A 21,710-nucleotide genomic window follows, 5' to 3' on the forward strand; every position below is an offset into this window, starting at 1 on the left:
GAATGTTGATACCTAGGGAACACTGGTTTTTGCTGCTCCATGTGAAGAGAGGGCACATATCATAATCAGCGTGGATACGCACTCAACTGTTGCACATCACACTAAGGACTGCCCAGAACTACTAATGGCTTTATTGAAGCTTGTTTTACTTAAAGAATTTACTACTTCTCTAGAGAAATAGCATGCCCAGGATATTACTTCTTTTTTCCATAAGTATTTTCAAAGATCTTATTCTCTAATCATTTCTCTGTAGGTAGAATGAAATTTGATACTTTCAGAAAGAGACAGGCAAAATTAATTGTCAACAAACCAGTTCTGCATGGAATTATACATCAAATTCTGTAAAAGCTTTTGAGCAGCCACCAGAGAAGAGATTATATAGCGACAGATGTTTGTATACTTTAAGCAGGTGCATCATCCACCTCTCATAAAGAAAATGCAAATAGATTTTAACTGATTAAATTAAAACAATCTAAATCTAATAATTTTCCTCTTACAGTTGTCAGACTGACACCCCTGAAGTACAATCCAACCTCTCCCTCTAGGTATTAATAAATTATCACACACTTATTACACACACAATGAAGGACAAAAATTTATTTTCTGGTCTATTCAAACTTCAAGTCTATTTTAACGACTTAAGTAATTGTTCAAGGCCACAAACATCTATCTGAAGGGTAACCAAAAGAAGGACGCTACATTGGACACAGTTACAGTATGATATTTATGCATACTTAAAACCCACATTTTAAACAGTTAATTCTCTTTAAACTGTGTTCATATAAAAATTAAATTTAAGCTCAAACAAAAAAAACTTAGAGATCTGAAACATTTTAAACTGTTAACTGGAAACTTTACAACAGGAGCACAACAAAATTCTATAAACAAAGAGACAAGCCTGCTTTTCCTTACCTTTTTTCACCTCGATGTTCAAATTTGACTCTAACATCATTCTGTAAGAAAAGAGATAAAGGAACCAGTGTTAGTTTGTTATTACCTCTTTTGATGAAGCCCATTAACTCCCATTCAATACTCCTACACTTGAACTAAATTCCATATTAATTTTCTGTCCTTTTCAATATATCAAGTATTTTAACAAGCTACTTCTGCTGAGGTACACGATAGAGGCTTAAAGAGTTAAAAACCAAAATTTGTTAAAAAAAACTTGAAGTGTTAAAATACAAATATTTATTCTGAAGTACAGTGAATGCATCTGTAAATAAACATTATTTTCTATCAATGCATGTTAACATAGAACAGATTTGTGACTTCAAATTTAATGTGGAACTGGTTACCAAAGAATTCTCTATCCTGAAAAGGCAGATAGATTTAGCTACCAATAACATGTTTGTAATACAGTATACTTTACAGCTGAGCATTCCAGGCTTAAGAAATATATCTTGTTTCAAAAGCATTACCATAGAAACCCATACATGTAATTAAGCCAGCAGTCGTGCAATACATTTCCCAATAACCATATCTGTATATATTTGCAGTTACATGGCAATAACATTGCTTTGCAAAATCATAATTTTAAGAATCAAATGGCATTAGCAACTATTGCAGGAAAAACCACATGCACGTTCAACACAAAAAAAACCACATAATGCATTCAACCACAAAGTTTATCTAAGTAACAGTGTTTCATCTTCCAAAAGAACCAATTTTCAAATTATTATTTTCAAAATCCACAAATTGAAACCGTGATAAACATTTTTTCTAACTTTCTAAACATGGATTATACTCAAATCGTTTTGGACAATACATGCATGTTACCACAATGTCTAAAGTCACAGCTCAGATGTGAGTTTCATGACAGCAGCAAAGCACCACTGGGTTACACACTGAACTCTTACAACTTTTAAAACACAGCATAAAAATTATGTAGACATTTGATTTTGATAGTTTAAGAGCCAAATATATCCAAATATTTTGATTTTTATAAGGTTAAAATAAGCTCAAACTGAAGTTTACTGAACTGTAAATTAAGGATGAAATCAAATAAACATACAGTTAACTCAATCTGAGTAGAAGTCTATATCCTCCCCTCACCTCTCTATATAGTAGTTCAAACCTATCAACTAAGTATTTACTGCTTTTCTATTTGTGTTCAGTATCTACAGAAAAAAAATGCAGCTGGAAAGAACACTTATTTCCAGGACATGAACAAGAAATTGAGGCCAAAGATGCAGTGAAAGAATTTAAGCATATTTCTGCTGCTATACTGACACTCTTTGGTGTGATTCTTTGGTGTCACCCAGGTGACAACTGGATAATCTACTAAACCTATAAAATTATTCCTTGGTATTTTAAAATAGCATAGTTCCAATATAATAACAACAAATATAAAATCACTTTACATATGATGTAAATACCTCTATAATCTTCAATTCATTTATTTAAGCATACACTATGATCTGCTCTGAAATGCCACCATTTCATTTTGTTGCCAATGTAAGAATATGAACAAAGAAAATGGCAGCACACATGGGAGACTAATAGCTCATTCTGGTATGCTCACTGGTCTGGCAAGAAAAATAATTACAGAAGCCACAGCAGGACATTCCATGTTCAGAACATTGGTGAGAATATTGAAGATTACCTGTTTTTTAGGTGAAGATGACTTTGGTTTTCCTGCTTCTTGCTGGGGCAATACAGGACGACTGGCCTTATGAAGCACAGCCAAATCCTGCATGATTGAATTCAAAGCTTGCTGCTCATCTGCTCAGAGAAAAAGACCAGACAAGTGTAAAAGACTGTAACTTTCGAAGGGCATTACTGTCTCATTTCATAATTAGGCAGGCATTAGTCTAAAATCTAAGAGTCTGCATTACACTTCAATATATAATTCCCAGATTAAAAAAAAAAAAAGAATTGCCACACTGTAAACATTTTTATTTATCATTAACAGTGCTTAAGGAAATAAACAGCTTAATCAGTAACCCAAATTCAATAACAGGTTTAAAAAAACTGAAGTCATAACAAAGATTGAACTTTACACAACTTCAGGCTGTATTAATAACAGAAAGGGGATGCAGGGGAAAGCCTTGTCTACTTCAATTCAAACAATATCCATAGATGAGATGTTTACTAGAGGTCATACTTCCTGCTCCTTTCCATAAAATAAAGAATAAAAAAGCAAGTTCTTTTGAACTCTTTCTCCTCTGTCCTAAACAGGTATCATCATGCCCATGAGAGGCATACACAAACTCCCACGTGAACACCTCAACTGCCTGAGCATCTGCTGATAGCCCACAGAGCATTATAAAAATCCAGAACAAAAACCCCACCTCAACAAAAAAACAATAAACAAACCAAAAATAAAACAGCACAGAACTTTTCCAGGACTGAAAATACTGAGGACTTTAGGGATTAAAGGGAGAATTCACAAGGAGAATCAGAAGCATTGAACCCAGGGGACAATTTAGGGGCAGGAATGCCACATAACTTAGGTTTCAAGTTGACAAAAAATCCTAAATCATGACAATCTGGTGCAGTTGTGATGTCATGATAGACAAGATTTGCCCTAGAACTGGAATGCTCCTTGAGACAGGAAAGCACTTAGGAGCTCAAAAGCCTGTACATCCATCACTAAGAGTAATTTATTTCTAATATTTTATATTAGTTCCTTGTGACAGCAATAGTACTACAGTCAGCATGTATCTAGAACACTGGATAACAAAATTTATCTCCAGAAGTGTTGACTGTGTGCCTTCATGCTCCTTCAGAATGTTTGTTGAAGAATTCACTGCTAAATGCTGTGATTTACAAAGAACCGTATTTCTCAAACATGGACCTGAGAAAAGCTCAGCATTAAAAGCAGCAAGCAAGCATCCCACATATTCAGCAACAATGAGAATTCCTTCACATTCTACTAAAGTACAACCAAATATATTTATCATAAAATGAAATTGTGGGGTCTAAGTGTTCTAATTTAATATAGAACAGAAAGTTGGTCTGAAAATGAGTAACTCTGATCATCACTCATGCTGTCATTATTCATAAATCTACTAAGATACGCAAACTTATAAAAGCAAGTTTCACCACCAATATTTAACAGCAGAACTAAAGGCATTCTTGCAGCTCAGTAATTCATTTCTCACACTAAAACACACTTCAAAATTTGCCATAATCAAAACAGTTGAACTATTTTATTGTGTTATGGTCTAGTCTAGTGCTCAGCAATGCAAAAAATAAAATTATGCTTTAGCAGTTGGTTGGGATTTCCAGTGGTTACTAGATTGCATATTTTATACAAAAGAAACCTAAGTACTGTGATAAAGCATCTAAAGGTACTAAATATCCAATATGACTCAAAAATCATTTCTCTCACACAAAATGTCAGAGAACATCAGAAATCTGAAGAGTGCTGTATTCCTAAATTGAGCAACTTGATTATTAAGCATAAGGTTAGAAAAAAATGGCAAAACATAAAGGACAAACAAAAGCAATAGAAAAATGTGTGTGGTGTGGTTGGTTGGTTTGCTGGGATTTTTTGGAGAGGGAGCACTGAGAAATTATTACAATAATATGGTCAACTCACTTGAAAAACTGACATACAATTTAAAGTAATACAAATGCACCACATAACTAGAACAAGTCCAACCATCTGCACAAAGTGGCTTTACACTGTAATGACACAAGGCAGTAAGATAAAACTCTTACATGCAGATTTTGTGCTTTGAGTTTGATTCTTTCTAACATCCACTACCACTTAGAGCACAGTAAGTATTGCTCAGAACCCTAAAACCATGAATCTCAATTTCCTAAATTTGATTCTGTAAGATCATGTAATGAGGGAAAAGTACTATGTTATAAGGAAGGAAAAAAAACTCCACCAACAAAAAAACCTCAAAAGGAGTATTTTCCATACCAGTGAAGCTGCTGAACACTGCCTTTCAAATATAGATGGTACATTGTGTTAAACAGCCAAAGCACGTTTCCCAGGATTTGTAGTAAATTTTTATGTAAGTTACACAGAAGACTTACCCATTATGGCAGTGAGCCTGAAAACTCAAACTTCAGGGAAATGGTTGCTTCATTAGCATTATTTTATTTCCTAGAATGAAAACCCAAAAATCCCACAATTACAAAAGTTGTCAAAGCCATGTGAAACAGTCAACTTTTCATTGTTTATGAGCAGTTTTTCTAAGATTCTACATAGCAAACACACATATAAATTACAAATAAGCTTGCATAAGACACACAAATGATGTGTGGAGAAAACAGATACTGCCCCCAAAGCCTCACCAGCCTCTGAGTAGCATATATAATCTCTGAAGACACCAAGCTTGAACTAAATATTCCTCTAGACTAAAGCTTATTTTAATCTCTACCTACACACCCAAATGATGACTAGTAGCTTAACAATAACTCTACTACATGGGCTACCCACAACTCCCAATTATTAAGAACCAATTGTTTTTCTACAGATCCCCGTACCTGGTGTTCAAAGTTCTGTGTTCAGAACTATATACACATAGTTCATATCTATAAATACATATGAAACTCAGACCACAAATCAAGAGTCATCAATACCTACTGATTATATAAATGAGAAAACTTCTGCTTTTTACCTGTATATCAGATGAGCCACCTACTATTAATCTAAATAATCTATTACAAGCTCCATAATAACCAAGAAGAGCTTCAGCTTCTAAGGAAGACCCAGAGCTCCCATCACGTAATCAGAAATCAGTTCGGCTAAAGAACACACAAAAAAGCACACGAGAACTGAAAGAAAGCTGAAAATATAATTGATGTGTATTCTGAGTTACATACTCCCAAGTCTACAGACAGCCTCGCAACAGTACCTGAAAGAGCTTCCAAGTGCTGAGGGAAAGAAACTCCCATCTAATGTTTTGTAAAATATTCAAACCTGTAAGGGTGTGAAAAATTAACCTGGCCTGGGCTGCCCACAGCCTCAAGACAGAACCCCAACTTTCACTACCAATGGCATCAGCCTCCTTATGCTGCCACAGCAGGAGACAAAAAAAACTTCTGCAAAAAACCCCACCAAAACTAAAACAAAAAAGGTTCTGTTGCTCTGTAACAGAAAAGGAAATTCATGAAGACAACAAATCAGGGGATTTCTACTAATCCCCAGAGAGGAAAATGGTCTGAATTTTCACTTATTGGCTGAATGATAGTGGCCAATATCACTCAAAATAAGGAGTGTCAGATCTCCTGGCATCTTGTGTGTGAGAGCAAGGTATCTTTGAACCTTGCTCTCACACACGAGATGCCAGGAGATCTGATTTACGCATCAAACTGGGATTACCTTTATGGCCTTAAGTATCGTAACTAACATTTCTTCCCCATGAGCAATTCTTTGCATCTTTTGCAACCCTGAGAGTCCAAAAAAGCAGAACATATATTAAATTATTTCCTATGCTATGTTTTTTGTATCAGCAGTTCTTGGAGAATCTTCCAAAAAATTATTCACTAATGTCCTTATAAAACATTTTTTAATTTTGCATTTGATCCAACTGTCTTAAAATGAGAGCTAATGTCATTTTCATAAAATGTCTGCTTTAATTATATGTCTTAATAAAATAAACATAACAATTTATTTCATGACTTTGGATGAAGTACTTCTGTAATATTTCTTTGTAAGCATTTCCAAGAAATACAATAGTTCTGTGAGGCATTTTAAACCTACCACACCTGAAGAAAACAAACCCAACTTATATCTCCAAACAGAAACACCCCAGATGTTCTTCCTCAACCTAGCTGAAAAAAACCCCCAAACTTGGAAGCTGAAGATATTTCAGCTTAAGGGTTCACACAGGGCTGAAGAAAAAAACATTTCCTCCAAGTTCCTCCAGCTACAACAACTCATTCTTCAGTATTAATCTGTGACATGTCTCACTAGAACATAAGCTAATAAGTAAGCATCCCTTCATTTTCCCCTCCACTTCCTTCTTACTCCTTAAAAGAAAAAAACCCCTCAGCTTAAGAAAATTAAATTCCTCTGAATAATTTTCTTATTTTATCTCCCTTTTTAACCAAAATTATCTGTTCAAATATGAAGTATAATCAGTCGCCTTAACGACCTTTGTGTTAGCTTTTAATGTTACTTTAAAAATAAGCTAACAACATTAAAAATTCAATTAAAAACATGACTCAGACCCAATTTCATTAAGACCTTTATGAATCCACCTCGTAAAATGAAAAAAGACCTCTGTTTTTAACTGATGATTTTCACAATGGGTTCTAACAACAGGGTTGCAGGGAGTGAGCAAAAATAAAGTAACAAAAATCAACATTTTTCAAACAAGTATATATAAATTCAGTAGCAAGGTAAAAAAGTATATTCTAATCCCTGGTTGCAAAGTCGCATTAGCATAGCACACATACAAGAGTAGATTACAATCCAAGGCAAAAAAAAGGAAGCGGAAAAAAAAAATTGAAACTCGGAGAAAGACTCAGGAGAAGCAAAGGCTGCAAACACAAAGAGCAGATGCAAAGGTAGAATAAAATTATGTCAAGGTCTTGCAGAGAGACACAAGCAGCCTGAATTTGAATGTAATTAAAGAAGGGATGACAGAGTGAATTTCAAAAGGTGTTTGCTACACTCTTATCACATCATCAAAGAAGAATATCCTAGCAACAGCATTTTGGATACACGGGTGGAGAGATGCCGATTCATATTCATTATTCACTTCCCACCAGCCACCTTCCTACATGATAGAGGCTTAAAGAGTTAAAAACAAAAAAATGTTAAAAACAACTTTAAGTGTTAAAATACAAAAATTTATTCTGAAGTACAATGAATGCCTCCATAAATAAACATATTATTTTCTATCAATACATGTTATAATATTATAACAGATTTGTGACTTCAAATTTCATTTGGAGTCTGGAAGTCTTTCAGAATCTGAGAAAGCTAAAAACAATTTCCAAGAATCACCTGGATATTTTCTTTCCTCGGTGGCTTTGTCAATGCAAATGAAACAAAGCCTGAGGACAAGTAAGCCATGCAGACGATGTAGCTGTTTGAGATATCCTGAGCTAATTGCCCATTCTCACACACTACTATAATAACCACAACACGGTGCCTCTCAGTTATTAAATCAAGAACAGAAAAATCCCAGTGAAGCAAGCAATCCAGCTTAGCCTGACTAAGTAAGGAATTCAGACTTACACAGAACACTTCCACCTACATAGAAAGGGGCTTTACACTTTCAGAGTCCAAACCTGTTCCAACAGCGGAGCAAGAATCTCAAGGATATCAATTCCCTCCACTAAATTTTCACTTAAATAAATGAGTCCAAGAATAAATGGTTTCCAACCCTTACACCAAAGCAAAATGACATCATGTGTACTCAAAATAAGAAAGATGCATTGTAATTACTTCGATCACAGGTAAAGATTAAATCAGAATTACAATTAAACCAAGACAACATGAAAACAGTATCTGCTTGCACCACTATTCAGAGACACACTTGCCTATAACAATTGAAGGAAAAAGAGCCAAGTAAAAATGCAGAGTGAGCATCCACGGGTGATTTTTCAGACTGTAGAATGGACAATGAGAATATAAGGTAAGACTATAAAATTTTATTTCATAGCAAGAATAATGAGCCAGAAAAAATGGTTTTACTCTAAAGATGTTTTTGTTAAACAATCAAATGTTTGGTCTCACACAACCAACCTCCTATAAATCACGGGAAGCAAGGCTGAAAAAAATCTCAAGTGATCACATAGTCAAATATATGTACTTAACCTGTAACCAAAATAATGTGCAGCATTGCTTGTTAAGGTTTTTATTAAAAGAAAAAAACAGTATCTGTGAACAAGACAAGATTAATACCTAAATCTGAACTTCTGTATCATTTTTCATAACTCAAAGCAACTGTTGGCATAAATGGCAAAAATGACACTACACAGAGGAACAAGAATAGAAGTCAGTATTGTTAAAAGACATCAGAAGATACCTAAGAGAAGGTAACTCCATAGAATAAAATATAAAGAAGAGGATTGTGTATGGGCATACACACAAATGAACACTGGACAAAAAGCCATCCTTTTCAAAGAATATGAAAGCAGCAGCAGAAGCACAAAATCACAAATGACAGAAAAAAAGAGAATTGAAGAACGGTAATGAGAAAAAGCCTAAGAGTAACACATCAGATGTGAGATGGGCTTTAGAAAAATTTGGATCTTTAACATATTGTAACGATACATAAAAAATGTATTCACAGGGAAAGCAGAAAAGGGAGGAAGAATCCAAATCAAAAGCCAACGATACATTGCGAAATTAAGGCAACATTTGGAAAACCAAACAAAAAATAGTACTCAGTGGGTCTAATTTGGAACATTAGAAATTTTCTTTAACTGGGTGAGTTAAATAAAAGAAATATTATTCCTGTCACAGTAATACGGGATCTTTTAAAATCAAAAAATACTGCAAAGGAATGAATGGATAAATGCTCCTTAGGAAACATCTGCTGAAATGTTTGATTCCAGCCTTCTTTGCACACCTTGAGGAATCTTTAGGTGTGAAAGCCAGCAAGAAGGAACTCTGTCTATCAACAGCACACCAGTAAGGGCACGAGCCACAGAGCAATAATATTCTCCTCAGTTCCTACTCTCTCCTGTGCCCTCCTCTGTTCTGCAGCACTTTCTTCCCTCCTTAATTTATCCTAATTGTGAGTGCCTACCCAGCTGTGCTAGGAGAGACTGGCGAAACAGCAGAACCAACCAAGCCCTGCCAGCTGACACCTCAGAGCAAGGAAGACAATCTAGAGCAGCATCTCTCATGACCAGGGAAGTAACTGAGGAATAATTGAGTCCTGTCCTGGATTCAAGTAGCGTCAGACAGGACCAGTGTTCCCCTCTAGTTTTACCATCACACAATCACTAGAATCATTAAGGTTGAAAAAGACCTCCAAGAGCATCAAATCCACCACATCCAAAATCCACCAAATCCACCAAGAGCATTAACAGCGCCACATCAACTGAATAAGAGCACTAAGTGCCACATCCAGTCATTTCTTGGACACTTCCAGAGATGGCTGCCTCCCCCACTTCCCAGGGCAGTCCATTCCAGTGCTTGACAACCCTTTCGGTGAAGAAATTCTCTCTGATGTCCAACCTGAACCTCCCTGGGACTATTTCCTCTTGTCCTACTGCTAACTGACTCGGTGAAGGGGCTGACTCCCACCTTACTACACACAGTACCTCGCTATAAAAAAAACCAAGAGGTTGTGTCCAAACCACAGCATAGTGTTACTGGAATAGAAATTTCATTATCAAAAAGAACAAAGAGATAAAATGCAGTATGTAATATGCTTCAAATCAAACATTTAAAATTCATGATCCAGGGATTTTTAAGAGTCTAAAACTCTTCACAAAAGCAGTGGGTTTGTTTTCTGGATAATTTTTTTGCTTATATTTGTAAATACCCGGAAAACAGAAGATTCTAGTGGACTGTAAATATTGTATAAATAACTGAGAATGAGGAAGGAGAGGGTCCAAAAGCTGCCAATTACTCTTATTACAGCAAATGATAACAGAATAGTGCAATACTTAGCTTGGTTTTTACCATAGCAATAAATGAAAAACACAGCAAATGCCTCGATTTCAAGGTTTATTACTACTGCCAAGGAAAATACATCTTCTTGAAATAATTACAGATTAGTTAACAGAACTAGCTGCAGCAATCACCCTACTTAGGTTTTTTCAACATATTTGGCTAAATATCACATGATATTCTACTTATTTGCTTTAAAACCTCAATCAACTATCAGGAAACCCAGCTGACAGACTAAAATACAACAAATCCACATTCCTACTTAGCAGAAAACACCAATGAACATGATTCCCACTGCAGGCCCCTGGACACCAACAAGGATCAGGCAGGAACAACAAGACAGACAAGTTATGGCTTAAAGAAATTACCTGAATCATGTCTGAAAACAGTTGCAGTCCAGCAAAATGTATTTAAATAGCATTAAGTGTTTTAAATACATATAATAATTTCCTGTGGTTACTCTCCATTTATTATTAATTAAAAATAATACTAAACACTTCAAAAATGAGATGAACTGCATTTATGGTACTAAAACTAACAGGATTGCCTTCTGAACTTCTATACTCCCTGCAACCAGGAGAGTACCACCCACAAATAGAAGCTGTATTTCATTTAAGCCTAAATATTGTGGTTTATTACATTTACTCAGTAATGTTTTTGCATAGAATGCATTTTGACATAAAGACAATCATTTAGGAAACTGGAAAAAAAGTTGCAGCCACAAGATTGCACAGTCTTAGCAAGACACAATTGAGAAGAATTATAAGATCACAATGCGTAATTATCTAACATAGGTGCAGTACACATTAAAGAGGCATACTGAAATTCTTGTGTGTATAAAAATGTAGTGTATGCAGAAGCCATCTTGCTTCTGTACACAACCTACAGGCTCAGTGCTCTGTGCAGACGGCAAGTGTGGGATGGCTGAAGCATCAGGATCTTTGCAGCTGGTACACAGGTATCAGGTATCTCTACAATGTGCAGACTTGTGATTTCTTACACTGAAGACCTTCTAAATCTTTCCTGGCAAGCAAAAAACAAGTGAACTTATGTCTCACTGAGCCCACAGGATCATGCAGATTTATGTCATCCATACAGCTACAGATATGATTTGGTTTTTATTTTATGAAAATAATGGTAACTAGTTGTACTCCTTCCAGAGTTCAGCTTAATACACAGACAAACAAAAAAGTAACAAAAATCCTCAAACCAATAAAACAGACCAGACTTGCATAAAAAACAATATCTATGGATGGTGCCCTCCCAGTTCCAGGAAGAATAAATCCTCAAAAATCAATGCTGCCAGTTCTAGCACCTTAAATGGGGCTCTCACTCAAATTACCTTGGGAACCAGATTTCAGAACTAACTGAAGGATCCAACATGCCCAGTGACAACAGCAAAATCTCATTCAGATTAAATCTTTAGTTCCTGCTATTCTAGAAACTGTAATTTGACAAAGTCATGTAACATTTATCAGCTTGATGAACTATGATCTTGACTTGAAAAACTTACAATGTGCTGGAAGGTTTGAGAATGTAAGGACAGTTTTTAAAGACTGTTCTCCCAAAAATGCAAAGCAGCAGTTCAAGATGAGTTTATAGCAAAATTACACTTTTGAGATAAGTATCTTAACACTTACAGCAATATTCACAAAGGGTAACCATAGTCTACGAAAGCTAATCTCTCTACACTTCCTTTACAGTTGACAGGGAGAGATAAGCGTATTTAGAAAGTTTCAAGACACTTAAATACAAGTTTCCTGCTTTGAATGAACCTCTTCTTTCCAAGCAGTATCAAGAGTCTCTATTAGCTAACTCTTCATAGGCCCACTCCATTTCAAGTACACCAAAAGATAAGACTGTAATTGGCCTCAAACAGAAAAACATCTACTTTCCTTAACAAGATCTCCTTCCTCACCTAATTCGAGTTTTACAGAACTTCTCTGTTTCCTGTATCCCACATTACCTCGGCAGCAGCCAAAGCACTTAACAGCTCATTTCTCAACCTAAATGAAAAATTACTTTGCTGATACATCAAGCAAATCTTTCTTGAAAGTCATGATGCTTTCTTAAGATTTGTTCGTGATTTTTAAAATTAAAAATTTTAAATTGAGGAAGGGTCACAGCAGCTGAAACTTGCAGACAGGCACCACAGTGACACCTTGCAAAATATGTTAGTGCTGCCAATTTTGCAACAGAACATACCAGCTGCAAACTGACTCTTATCCAGGAGCAGGTTTTCTCACAAAGGTATGTCAAAAAGTAACAGAGACAGCTCACTGGGCCACACGTTAAGCGCACCACTGCCTCCAGGGCACTCTGGCTTCTTGGAAATTTATCACCACCATCATGGTGGAAAGCCCCAGAGCACCACAACATGAACATGCCTCACCATCAGCTGGGCTATATGCTAAATAAACTGCTTAGTGCTATTCACATCATAAAAATGTTTAAGGCTAACTCAATATATTGATAACACTGGAGTGTCAACAAACACACACAGTAAAGCACTTCCGTGATGTTTGTTAATTTTATCCTAATTTACTATCTTACGTGAACTGAGTAGCTGCATAGAAAGAAGGTGTCTCAAACAAAACAGGTGTATGAAATTTTCAGACTCTAGAATCCCATGAAGCATGCACTACTGTGAGTGTCATAATAAGATTTAGGTGCTTCTGTGTCTCCTTCCAAAAATCTCAAGTGGTGCTCTTGGCTCAGCACTTGCGACTGTCATTTGGAGCCCTTGTGCTGAGGCTGTCATGAGTGGCACCAATGTTAGTTTTACTCCAAACTTAACACTAACAAGTCAAAATTCTTGTGAAGAAGGGCTAAAGGTGTTACAATGAAAACCATTACTCACTACAAATGCAACTGCTTGTGCTCCATCCAAGGTCCTAGGGGAAGAAAACTGTTTGGAGGGGATTTTGTGCAACGGACAGTACACAGCATACGCCCTAAAAGAATACAGTTTAGCTCTCATCCTTGTGACAGCATTCAAGATCATCAGTTCAGCCAAAGAACTAATTGTACACAGCACAAACTTCATCCTACCAGCACTACCAGTACTGATGATTCCTGCAACCTTCACTAGTCTAAGAATGGACGACCATACTACAACCAGAGACAAAGAAATGGATTTTAGAGCAACCACTCGCTGCAAGAGTAAACCTATCAAAAACCACTTATATCAACAATATTCTATGTGCAAAAATAAAGTATGTTAGAAAAAATGCAGTCTCCCAGCAGTTACTGGGTATTGCAAACAACTGGAGCATTTAAATTAATGTACAAGAGTGATTACATATAAATCATCAGTCAGATATGCCTTTGAGGACATACAGAAGAAAGCACCTCCTTAAACTCCAATAACTAATTCTATGCTTTTCACTTAACCTTTCAGTTTTGTGACTGCGATGGGTTGAAATACAAGCACTTTGTGAAATAAGCCAGATGAATAAACCCACTGTCCATTTCTACACCTAGTTTTATTATCTATCTTCAGGTACTGAAACTGCAAAGCTTTGTTTTTCTTCAGTGTAACAGTCATATTTGACAGTATCTTCCATCCAGAGCAAAACTCAACTATTTTGGATTTGCAGCAGTTAAGAGTTTTACTCATGGCTGCAAATCACATCACCATTTCAAATCAAGTACCTAAAACAATTAACACAAGGAAACATATGAGCATTTTGATTAATATGATCCACCTGGCATTTTGCTGTGACGCTAGTAAGAACAGAATCTAAGTCTCCAAGGTCATTCTTCTGTCTTCACCATGAAGACAGCTCAGTCTCAATTACTCTCCATCTTCCAAATTTTTCAAGACATAAAGGAGAAAATGTCCTCAGTGAGCAGTCTTTGTAACATACTATCTTACTCATTCCTCAAAGCACAATTCTTCCTGCACACTACTCAAGGCAGTGATACATAGAAGAAATCAAGAGTACAGTAATACAACTATGATTTTTCTCATCTTCTGCTGCCTTGCTGCAACGTTTTCCTACTTCAATGATGCACCAGCACCTGGAGCTTCTGCCTAAAATGCATTTCCTGGCTCACACTCAATTCTTCCTCATTAAGTACCCCACGTGCTCTTCTCATCGTAATTCAAATTAGCTTTGTACATTCAGTCAGTCAGTTCCTTCATTTTTTCTATCCTCAAAACAAATCTAAAATGCAAAAAAAAAACCCAAAACCATAAAATGCTAACACGGAATATTTAAGTAGATAAGGCATTCATGAGCCATACAGATTTCCAACACAGCACAGAAAAAAACACCCTTGAATCTATCTCCAATTCAAGAATAAAACATGCAACAACAAATAGCAATGAACTGAACCAAGGAGCCCTAGGTATGGACAGTCTAAGACCTCTCACACTTGGAACTGTACAGAGAGATCAGTAATACCACCAAGAAGACAGCTAAGTATGTAATCAGTATACACTAATGGAAACTGAGAAAACCGTGTGTACATGCACAGGTAACACATAGTATTCAAAATCCAAAGATACTTTTATATGATTGTGCAGCATTTTTGTAGCAAGCAAGTCCCACTGCATAGGTCTAAATTGACAAATTTGTAAATCTTTACCCAATATGCAGTAGGCACTGTTTTTTAAACTGCATGACTCTGAGGCTAAAACACTAAGACTTTGCTAAGCTATCAAGTGCACAAACTCTTCATCACTTTACACTTTGGTAATAATCTTTAGCTCCCCATGAATGAAAAAAAATCATAATTCAACCCAAACCCTCATAATAACATTTAAAGCAAAATGTAAAAATAGAAACCTAGTTTTTTGTCAAAACACTCCAGAATTAAATGCAAAAACACAAAGACAACATATTGTCATAATGTTTCCTTCTTCCACTAGCACAGTCCTTAGCAGCGGGGACCATATTATGAAGACGTTTACGATGCTTCATTATTATACTTTTCCCTCAAGTGATAAAAATGTAAAAAAAACCTCATAAAAACAGCTAATAAGGAAAACTAACTACAGACTCAAAAGTTCTGGAGAAAGGATTACTATGCCTGTGCCCACTTCTAACCATCAGCTTTAAGACAACTGTTCTGGTGCTAAGGTTGCATTTCTGTCTGGAGATCAGTCCTGCTCGTCTACAGGAACTGCTGCTGTCCAGCTGAACCTTAATGACAAGCAGATCTGGAGCCAACAGATGATCCAGCTGAAAAGATTTTATATTAATAATCAGCCTATCTAACAGGTCTCACATTTCTACAGTATCAATGCCAACACAAAGAAAGGAGCAAGAATTCCTGCCGGAATCAACCATCTTGGCCATTGCACAGATCCACATCTTTTTTTTAAAAAAGATGCATAATGTAGGCATTTCAGGAAATTACACAATATTAAGCGTGACACATAACAAATAAACTACAAATAACGGACATACGTGATAGAGCAGGGGAGAGCAGATATGCCTCCCCAAAAAGAAAGCTTCACTTTCAAACCCTGGTGTGCTCTGTGTATGTGTATAAAGAACTGATCTCACGCAATACCATGGTCTACTTGGATTTATGGTGTTGGAGAAGCCTCACCAAAGGCCTTCCTGCAGTCACAGCATGAGAAAGATGTACCCTTGCGTGAATAAATTGGTTAAAAGGCAGAAGACATAGGACAGATACAGATGTTTTCACAAGGAAGGAAGATACCAGTGGGCCTCCACAACAGCATGTGTTGTTCAATATATTCTAACTTACCCAAGAAAGAGGAACTTTCTGAAACTCTGATTATTTAGGAGAGCAAGTAGAGGACTGACTACAGTAGAGGTGGTAGTCACTCAAAGGCATAGAATGGGTTCTACACTGGAAAAGAAACAGGCAAGTTCGGACTCTGGTTGCAATAACATTTGGGTGTGGGGAGAAAAGTGATAAAGGGCAACAAAATTGTACAAGGAACAGAGAGATGTATTGTTATAACACACAGAGAATGTCCACTCTCCTCCAAAAGAAAGGTGGCACCAAACAAATTCATTACAAATGTTTAGAAAGCAAAAAAAAAAAAAAAAAAAAAAAAAAAAAAAGAGTAGTTTTTACTAGAATCACTAACATACTAATAGAATTTTTTACAAAAGAATATTTGGATGCCAGACATTTATTTAGCTGCATGCAAAAAGTCTAAGAAAAAAATCCAAACATTACTGGCTACACAAAAACTATACCAGATTTAGAATCAACCTTTACAAAAAATAGGAATTGAAAGAATATTCAAGCTAAGAATGCTTACACTGTTCTCACTCCCCCATAAGCATTCATTCATGCTCATCGTTGAGGGAAGAATACTGGATTATCTTTTGTTTGATCCTATCATAGATTAAGACTTTACCTAAAACTTGCCAGACAGTCACCAGTAACATATAAGTCTTCTTTTGAAAGGCTCATTCAGTACTGATGATAGTGCCAGTATCACAGACACAGAAGCATAACAGATATTCCATGAAGGAATTTGCTGCAGCAAGGCATCCGTTAAGTCAGTCATTAAGAAGTCATTACATTATCCACCTCATCCCTGCCTGAAGTTACTGGGATTACTGCTACCAACAGCACAGAAAATGCTTTTCTAAACACAACTTTACACAAAGACAGTTATCATCAAGTCATTATGGAAAAAAACCCCACAATGCCCATGGGGGTTTGCAATTCAAATTGATTTTTATTTTTAAAACCAAGTCTTATGGCAGAGTTACAAAAATTGTGGCACTGCTAAAAACGCACGTAGTCATAGACATAGACAGAGTGACAAAACAACAATTAAATACGGATTGAACTTTACCAGCTTTTAGCCACTGCATTAAAAAATATTTAGGGTGACAAATCTCATGCTCTTCAATAGGATGTTGTATTTTTTTTTAGATTTTCTTTACAAGTTTAATTTCTGCTTGTGTCAGTATTTTACCTCCGTTCTCTTTCTTTTTATTATTATAAATTCAAACAGCTTGATCCAGATTTTTCCAGTTTTCAAATGCTTTTTCAAAGATGAGACTATTGTGACTTCTAGTAACATGGCATTTAAACTTTTAGCATTTACAGACCTCTTGTCTAAGTTATTTTCAAAAAATTTTAATGACAGGTGAGATCTAATCAACACTAACTGCTTAAATACCTCTTCCTGCAAGAAACTAAAAAAGGTCATCATTAGTGAACATTATTGGCGTGCATTTAAATTTTTGTGAGGAACACATTGCTGAAAGAACTGCAAAATTTGTCCCATCTGTGATCTAGCCTCAAAAATTATGGATAAAATCATTTAAATAAGTCTGATAAAATGGTCTAAAACCAGGGAACATGCTGAACACATCTGTTCCATAGCTGACTCTGCAATTCTTCCAATAAAGGATGCCTATAGGATTAAAATTTCTTCTGCTATGTCACTGGACCATATGACATCTCAAAATGGCAAAAGGCTTGTTCAGGTAAAGTTACACTGACCGATGTTACCTCAGCAATATAATTTACTTCAAAAGACAGCACATGTACAAAACAGACCAGTAAGGACACACTTATCCCACCAGAAGCTGTATCTAACCCTGGGAGAACTTGTCTTTAATCAAATTTCCTGTTGTAGAGCAGGCTTATGCTCAAAAGCCACAGGGATTGCACGTGCTGGGAAACAGATATGGAAGAGCAGCAAGTGCATACTCTGCTAAGTCTAAAATGCTTAATAGAAGAAAACCTACCCAAAATAAAGATTGAATTCAATACAGTATAAGGCTATATTCCTTGGAAAGATAAATCCAATTCATGTATCTGAAGAAAGAGATAGCTGACACAACAAACACTAGTATGAGCTCCTGTGTTAGCAAATGCAGGAGCCAGGAACCTGATGCTGTTGGCAAGAAAAGAAAAAAGCCCCAACAACAAAACAAAAACAAAACCCAGCCATACCTGCATGCACACACCCTAGAATGACATTTTAATGAGGCCGTCATGTTACTTCTGCTACTTGCAGAGTAACTTAATTACTCTGTTGCTCAAAAACTGTCTGTAGAACTTTTAAAAAGATACACACAAATCAGTGCACAGTGAGACTGAACAACAAAAATCCTGTTTGTACAGTTTAGGAAAGAGAAGTCCAAAATAAAAGGAGACAGAGGAAATCTTCATGTATGCAAACACTTTGTGAAAAGAGCACAGAAACCATCATCCTGCATGAGTAAGAAGAGTTGGATGAGAATTAACTGGCTTAAGTAGCACCAAGACAGAGTTAAATGTTAAGAAAAGCCTCCTAACAACAACAGTCATGTACCAGCTATAAATAGACCAGTGAAGAGGTGTGGTATTCCCCTCTTCTGAGTTTTTTTTTAAGAGAAGATCAGACAAATGTCTATCACACATGAATTCAGCATATTTCCTTCTGCCTCTGGTGGGGGCTGACCTCATGAAATCCCTTCCCTTCTCACACATCCATCATTTCTTCCTTCATGCAAATGAGATATGTTCATCAGTGTTATCATACCTGAGCTTCAAAAGTACAGTCTTTCCAATAGAAACATTTGAAGCATATGAATTTTATTACATTGCTGTTGTCAGATTGTTAGTGTACTTGGCACAAATCATCTCGGGAAAACAAAAAGCAGCATTTTTTGCTGCTGCAGATAATCCATAAAAACAGACAAGTGATGATTGGAAATAAAAGAGAAGCAAGTGAGAAAGATATTGTGAAGGATTCAAAGAAAGAAAAAATGGCTGAAAACAAAGTTACAGCAAAGAAAAAATACTTTAGCCTAAAGAAAACTATTTTCCTCTCACATGAAAAGCTGAGTTAAAGTTTGCTGGTATATCTCAAAAATATGCAATAATTTGAGACACAGAAGTACAAATAAGCAGGACTTCACAAATGGAAAGGACAAAGACATCTCTACAGGTCTCCCTGCATTACCAATTCCCAGCTGCCGGTTTTCAAAGGACAATGCAAATACTTCTGCTTTGGCCTTGCTCAAGTCCAACTTCAAATAACCTCATCAACCTGAGCCCTAAACTAGTATCTCTAAAGCAGGGGTTCCCATTTCCCAGGGGAAGCCCTGCAATATCACAATACAGAAATCCATCTTTCCTTTTCTCATTATCACCTCAATCTTCCTGCCACTCCTAAAAGATTACATTTAAGATGAATACATTAAAACATCCCAGAAAACTCTGCAAGTAAGCATGGTTAGTCTAAGCAAATGGGTTTACATAGAGCCATAAACTTCATTTGTCATATTATTAATCAAGATGTCATGCCAAAATCCAGAAGTGAGAAGTGAATTACAAAGACCTCAATGAATTCTGAACATGTTCCCATGTTATTCTGCAGTGTGCAATTATAGCATGCATGATCTATTTTGACCTTAGCACTACAAAATACCAAATATTAAAATAGCAGAAGTATCTATTCCTAAAGAGATTCTTCTTTCTTCTCACAGAAAAATCACTATGTTTAAAGGAATTCACAGATTTTTTTTTTCTTCAGTTTAATACTGTGGCAGTTCTACTTCAGAATTTTAAAAGATTGCATTTGGAAATTAAACTTTCAGGACAGCAAATCTGATAGTTTGCCTAATTAGATAAACCTAGACTCACTAGGCAATATACATATTTCCATTAGCTTGTCATGCATATAAGAACACATTACATTTTCTGTAAATGTACCTTAGATGTACTTAACTACATCAATCAGTCAGATTTTCATCCATCATTTATCCTTCTCCAGAAAGTCTAAACAAAGGATAATGTTAGTAAGAAGTTATTACTAGAAATTATGTTCATTACTCCAAACTAAATGGGTACCACTCCACAGATCAGAACACCACTGCCTGTGTGCTGTGGAAGAGGGGGAACAAATGAAGAAAATCAATCTATTATCATACTCAGGCTGCATTCTATAAGAAAACATAACTTTTAAGTTCAGAGGATGCCCACGTAGAGAGCCACTGAACAACTTGCCACAAAACCAGATTACTCATTACTTCTGACTTAGTTTGCTGAGGTAAAAAGTCGGCCTACAGTTAATATGAAAGAAAAAAAATATAAAACCTTAGATTGCCAAGATTTCAAAGTTTTTACTCTCCATAGTTCTCTGCAAATACTTATTATTAATGAAAAGGTTTAAAAACCAGTAATTCTGATTTGTACCTAAATATTAACAACTTCTTCTGGGAAATGATCAGGAAAAAATGCAACTGTGTACTAAAGTTACAGCTTGACCAACTTGCTTGCTTTCTCCAGAGAAAACTTTATAATAAAACAATCTCTCCTGCATTTAGCATCACTAGGCTTTAAATGCCACAAGCCTGTGCACTGACCGGATTTCCCAACATTCATAGCAAAGAACCACTGACACATCTATGACCAAACTTGAAAGGTTAATAATTTTTACCATAAATTAGTTTTATCAACAAAGCAAAAACAAAACAAGCTTACCTACTGATATTAAACAATAACATAACGCTTATTTCACCACATTAATAAATTGTCACTGCTCTCTAACTAATAACATTTACTATAAAAGTCCTAAGATTATCAAGCTATCCTGAAAAAAAAAAGGTTCCTCTGATAGTTTAGAAATCTCAGCAAGCCAAGGAAAGCAATGCAAAACTTCTGTTTTCTTCACCTTGGTCTTCTATTAGTGCCCAGGTAAACCACCTGTTCAAACATCAACAGAGTTCATCAAGGCAAACTCTGCAGAGATTTTTCTTTTCAAGCAATGAGTCAATCTGAGAAATGTTATCTTCCTATTCTGCTTTATCAACACACATTAAAACCTTGGGGGAAAATTAAATTAATTATATATAGCTTTGCTACCTGAATCTGGGTTCAATACATACTGGTGGCAGTCATCATAGAATGCACAGTGTAAAGGAAACAGGAATTATAGCAAGTTCTAATTTTTAACTAGATTTCTGAGGAAATTAGTTAATTACAAAGTCACTGTAAGGAAAGGTATAGGTGAAAGCAGGAACGAAAAAGAAATATTCTAAGGTTTTTCAGTGTGGCATGAATACCAGCTCATAAATGTCCCTTCCTTAAAAATATCGCCAGAAAAGAACACTTTTTAGGGTATTTCATTAGTAAGTGCTTCGCCATGAGAGAACACAAGATGTAGCGCAAGACAAGCCTGTAGCCATTCACTCTGCCAATACATCTCTCCCATACACACAGCAATACAATT

The 21,710-nt window shown here is 36.0% G+C and overlaps 1 protein-coding gene across 2 annotated transcripts in view; it reads right to left on the reverse strand.

Moving 5' to 3' along the window:
* Positions 1-21,710, reverse strand: part of MAP3K2 (mitogen-activated protein kinase kinase kinase 2) — a 46,306-nt gene that overhangs the window by 23,812 nt on the left and 784 nt on the right. For both annotated transcript variants that reach the window (XM_040069524.1, XM_040069523.1), the window contains exons 2-4: positions 4,990-5,059; positions 2,603-2,721; positions 913-953 (exon numbers count right to left, since the gene is read on the reverse strand). In XM_040069524.1, coding sequence (XP_039925458.1) covers positions 913-953; positions 2,603-2,721; positions 4,990-4,993 — 164 coding nt within the window. In that variant the 5' untranslated portion in view covers positions 4,994-5,059. The remainder of the gene's footprint in view (positions 1-912; positions 954-2,602; positions 2,722-4,989; positions 5,060-21,710) is intronic.

This window comes from Hirundo rustica, chromosome 7 (genome assembly GCF_015227805.2).
Source record: "Hirundo rustica isolate bHirRus1 chromosome 7, bHirRus1.pri.v3, whole genome shotgun sequence".
NCBI lineage: Eukaryota > Metazoa > Chordata > Aves > Passeriformes > Hirundinidae > Hirundo > Hirundo rustica.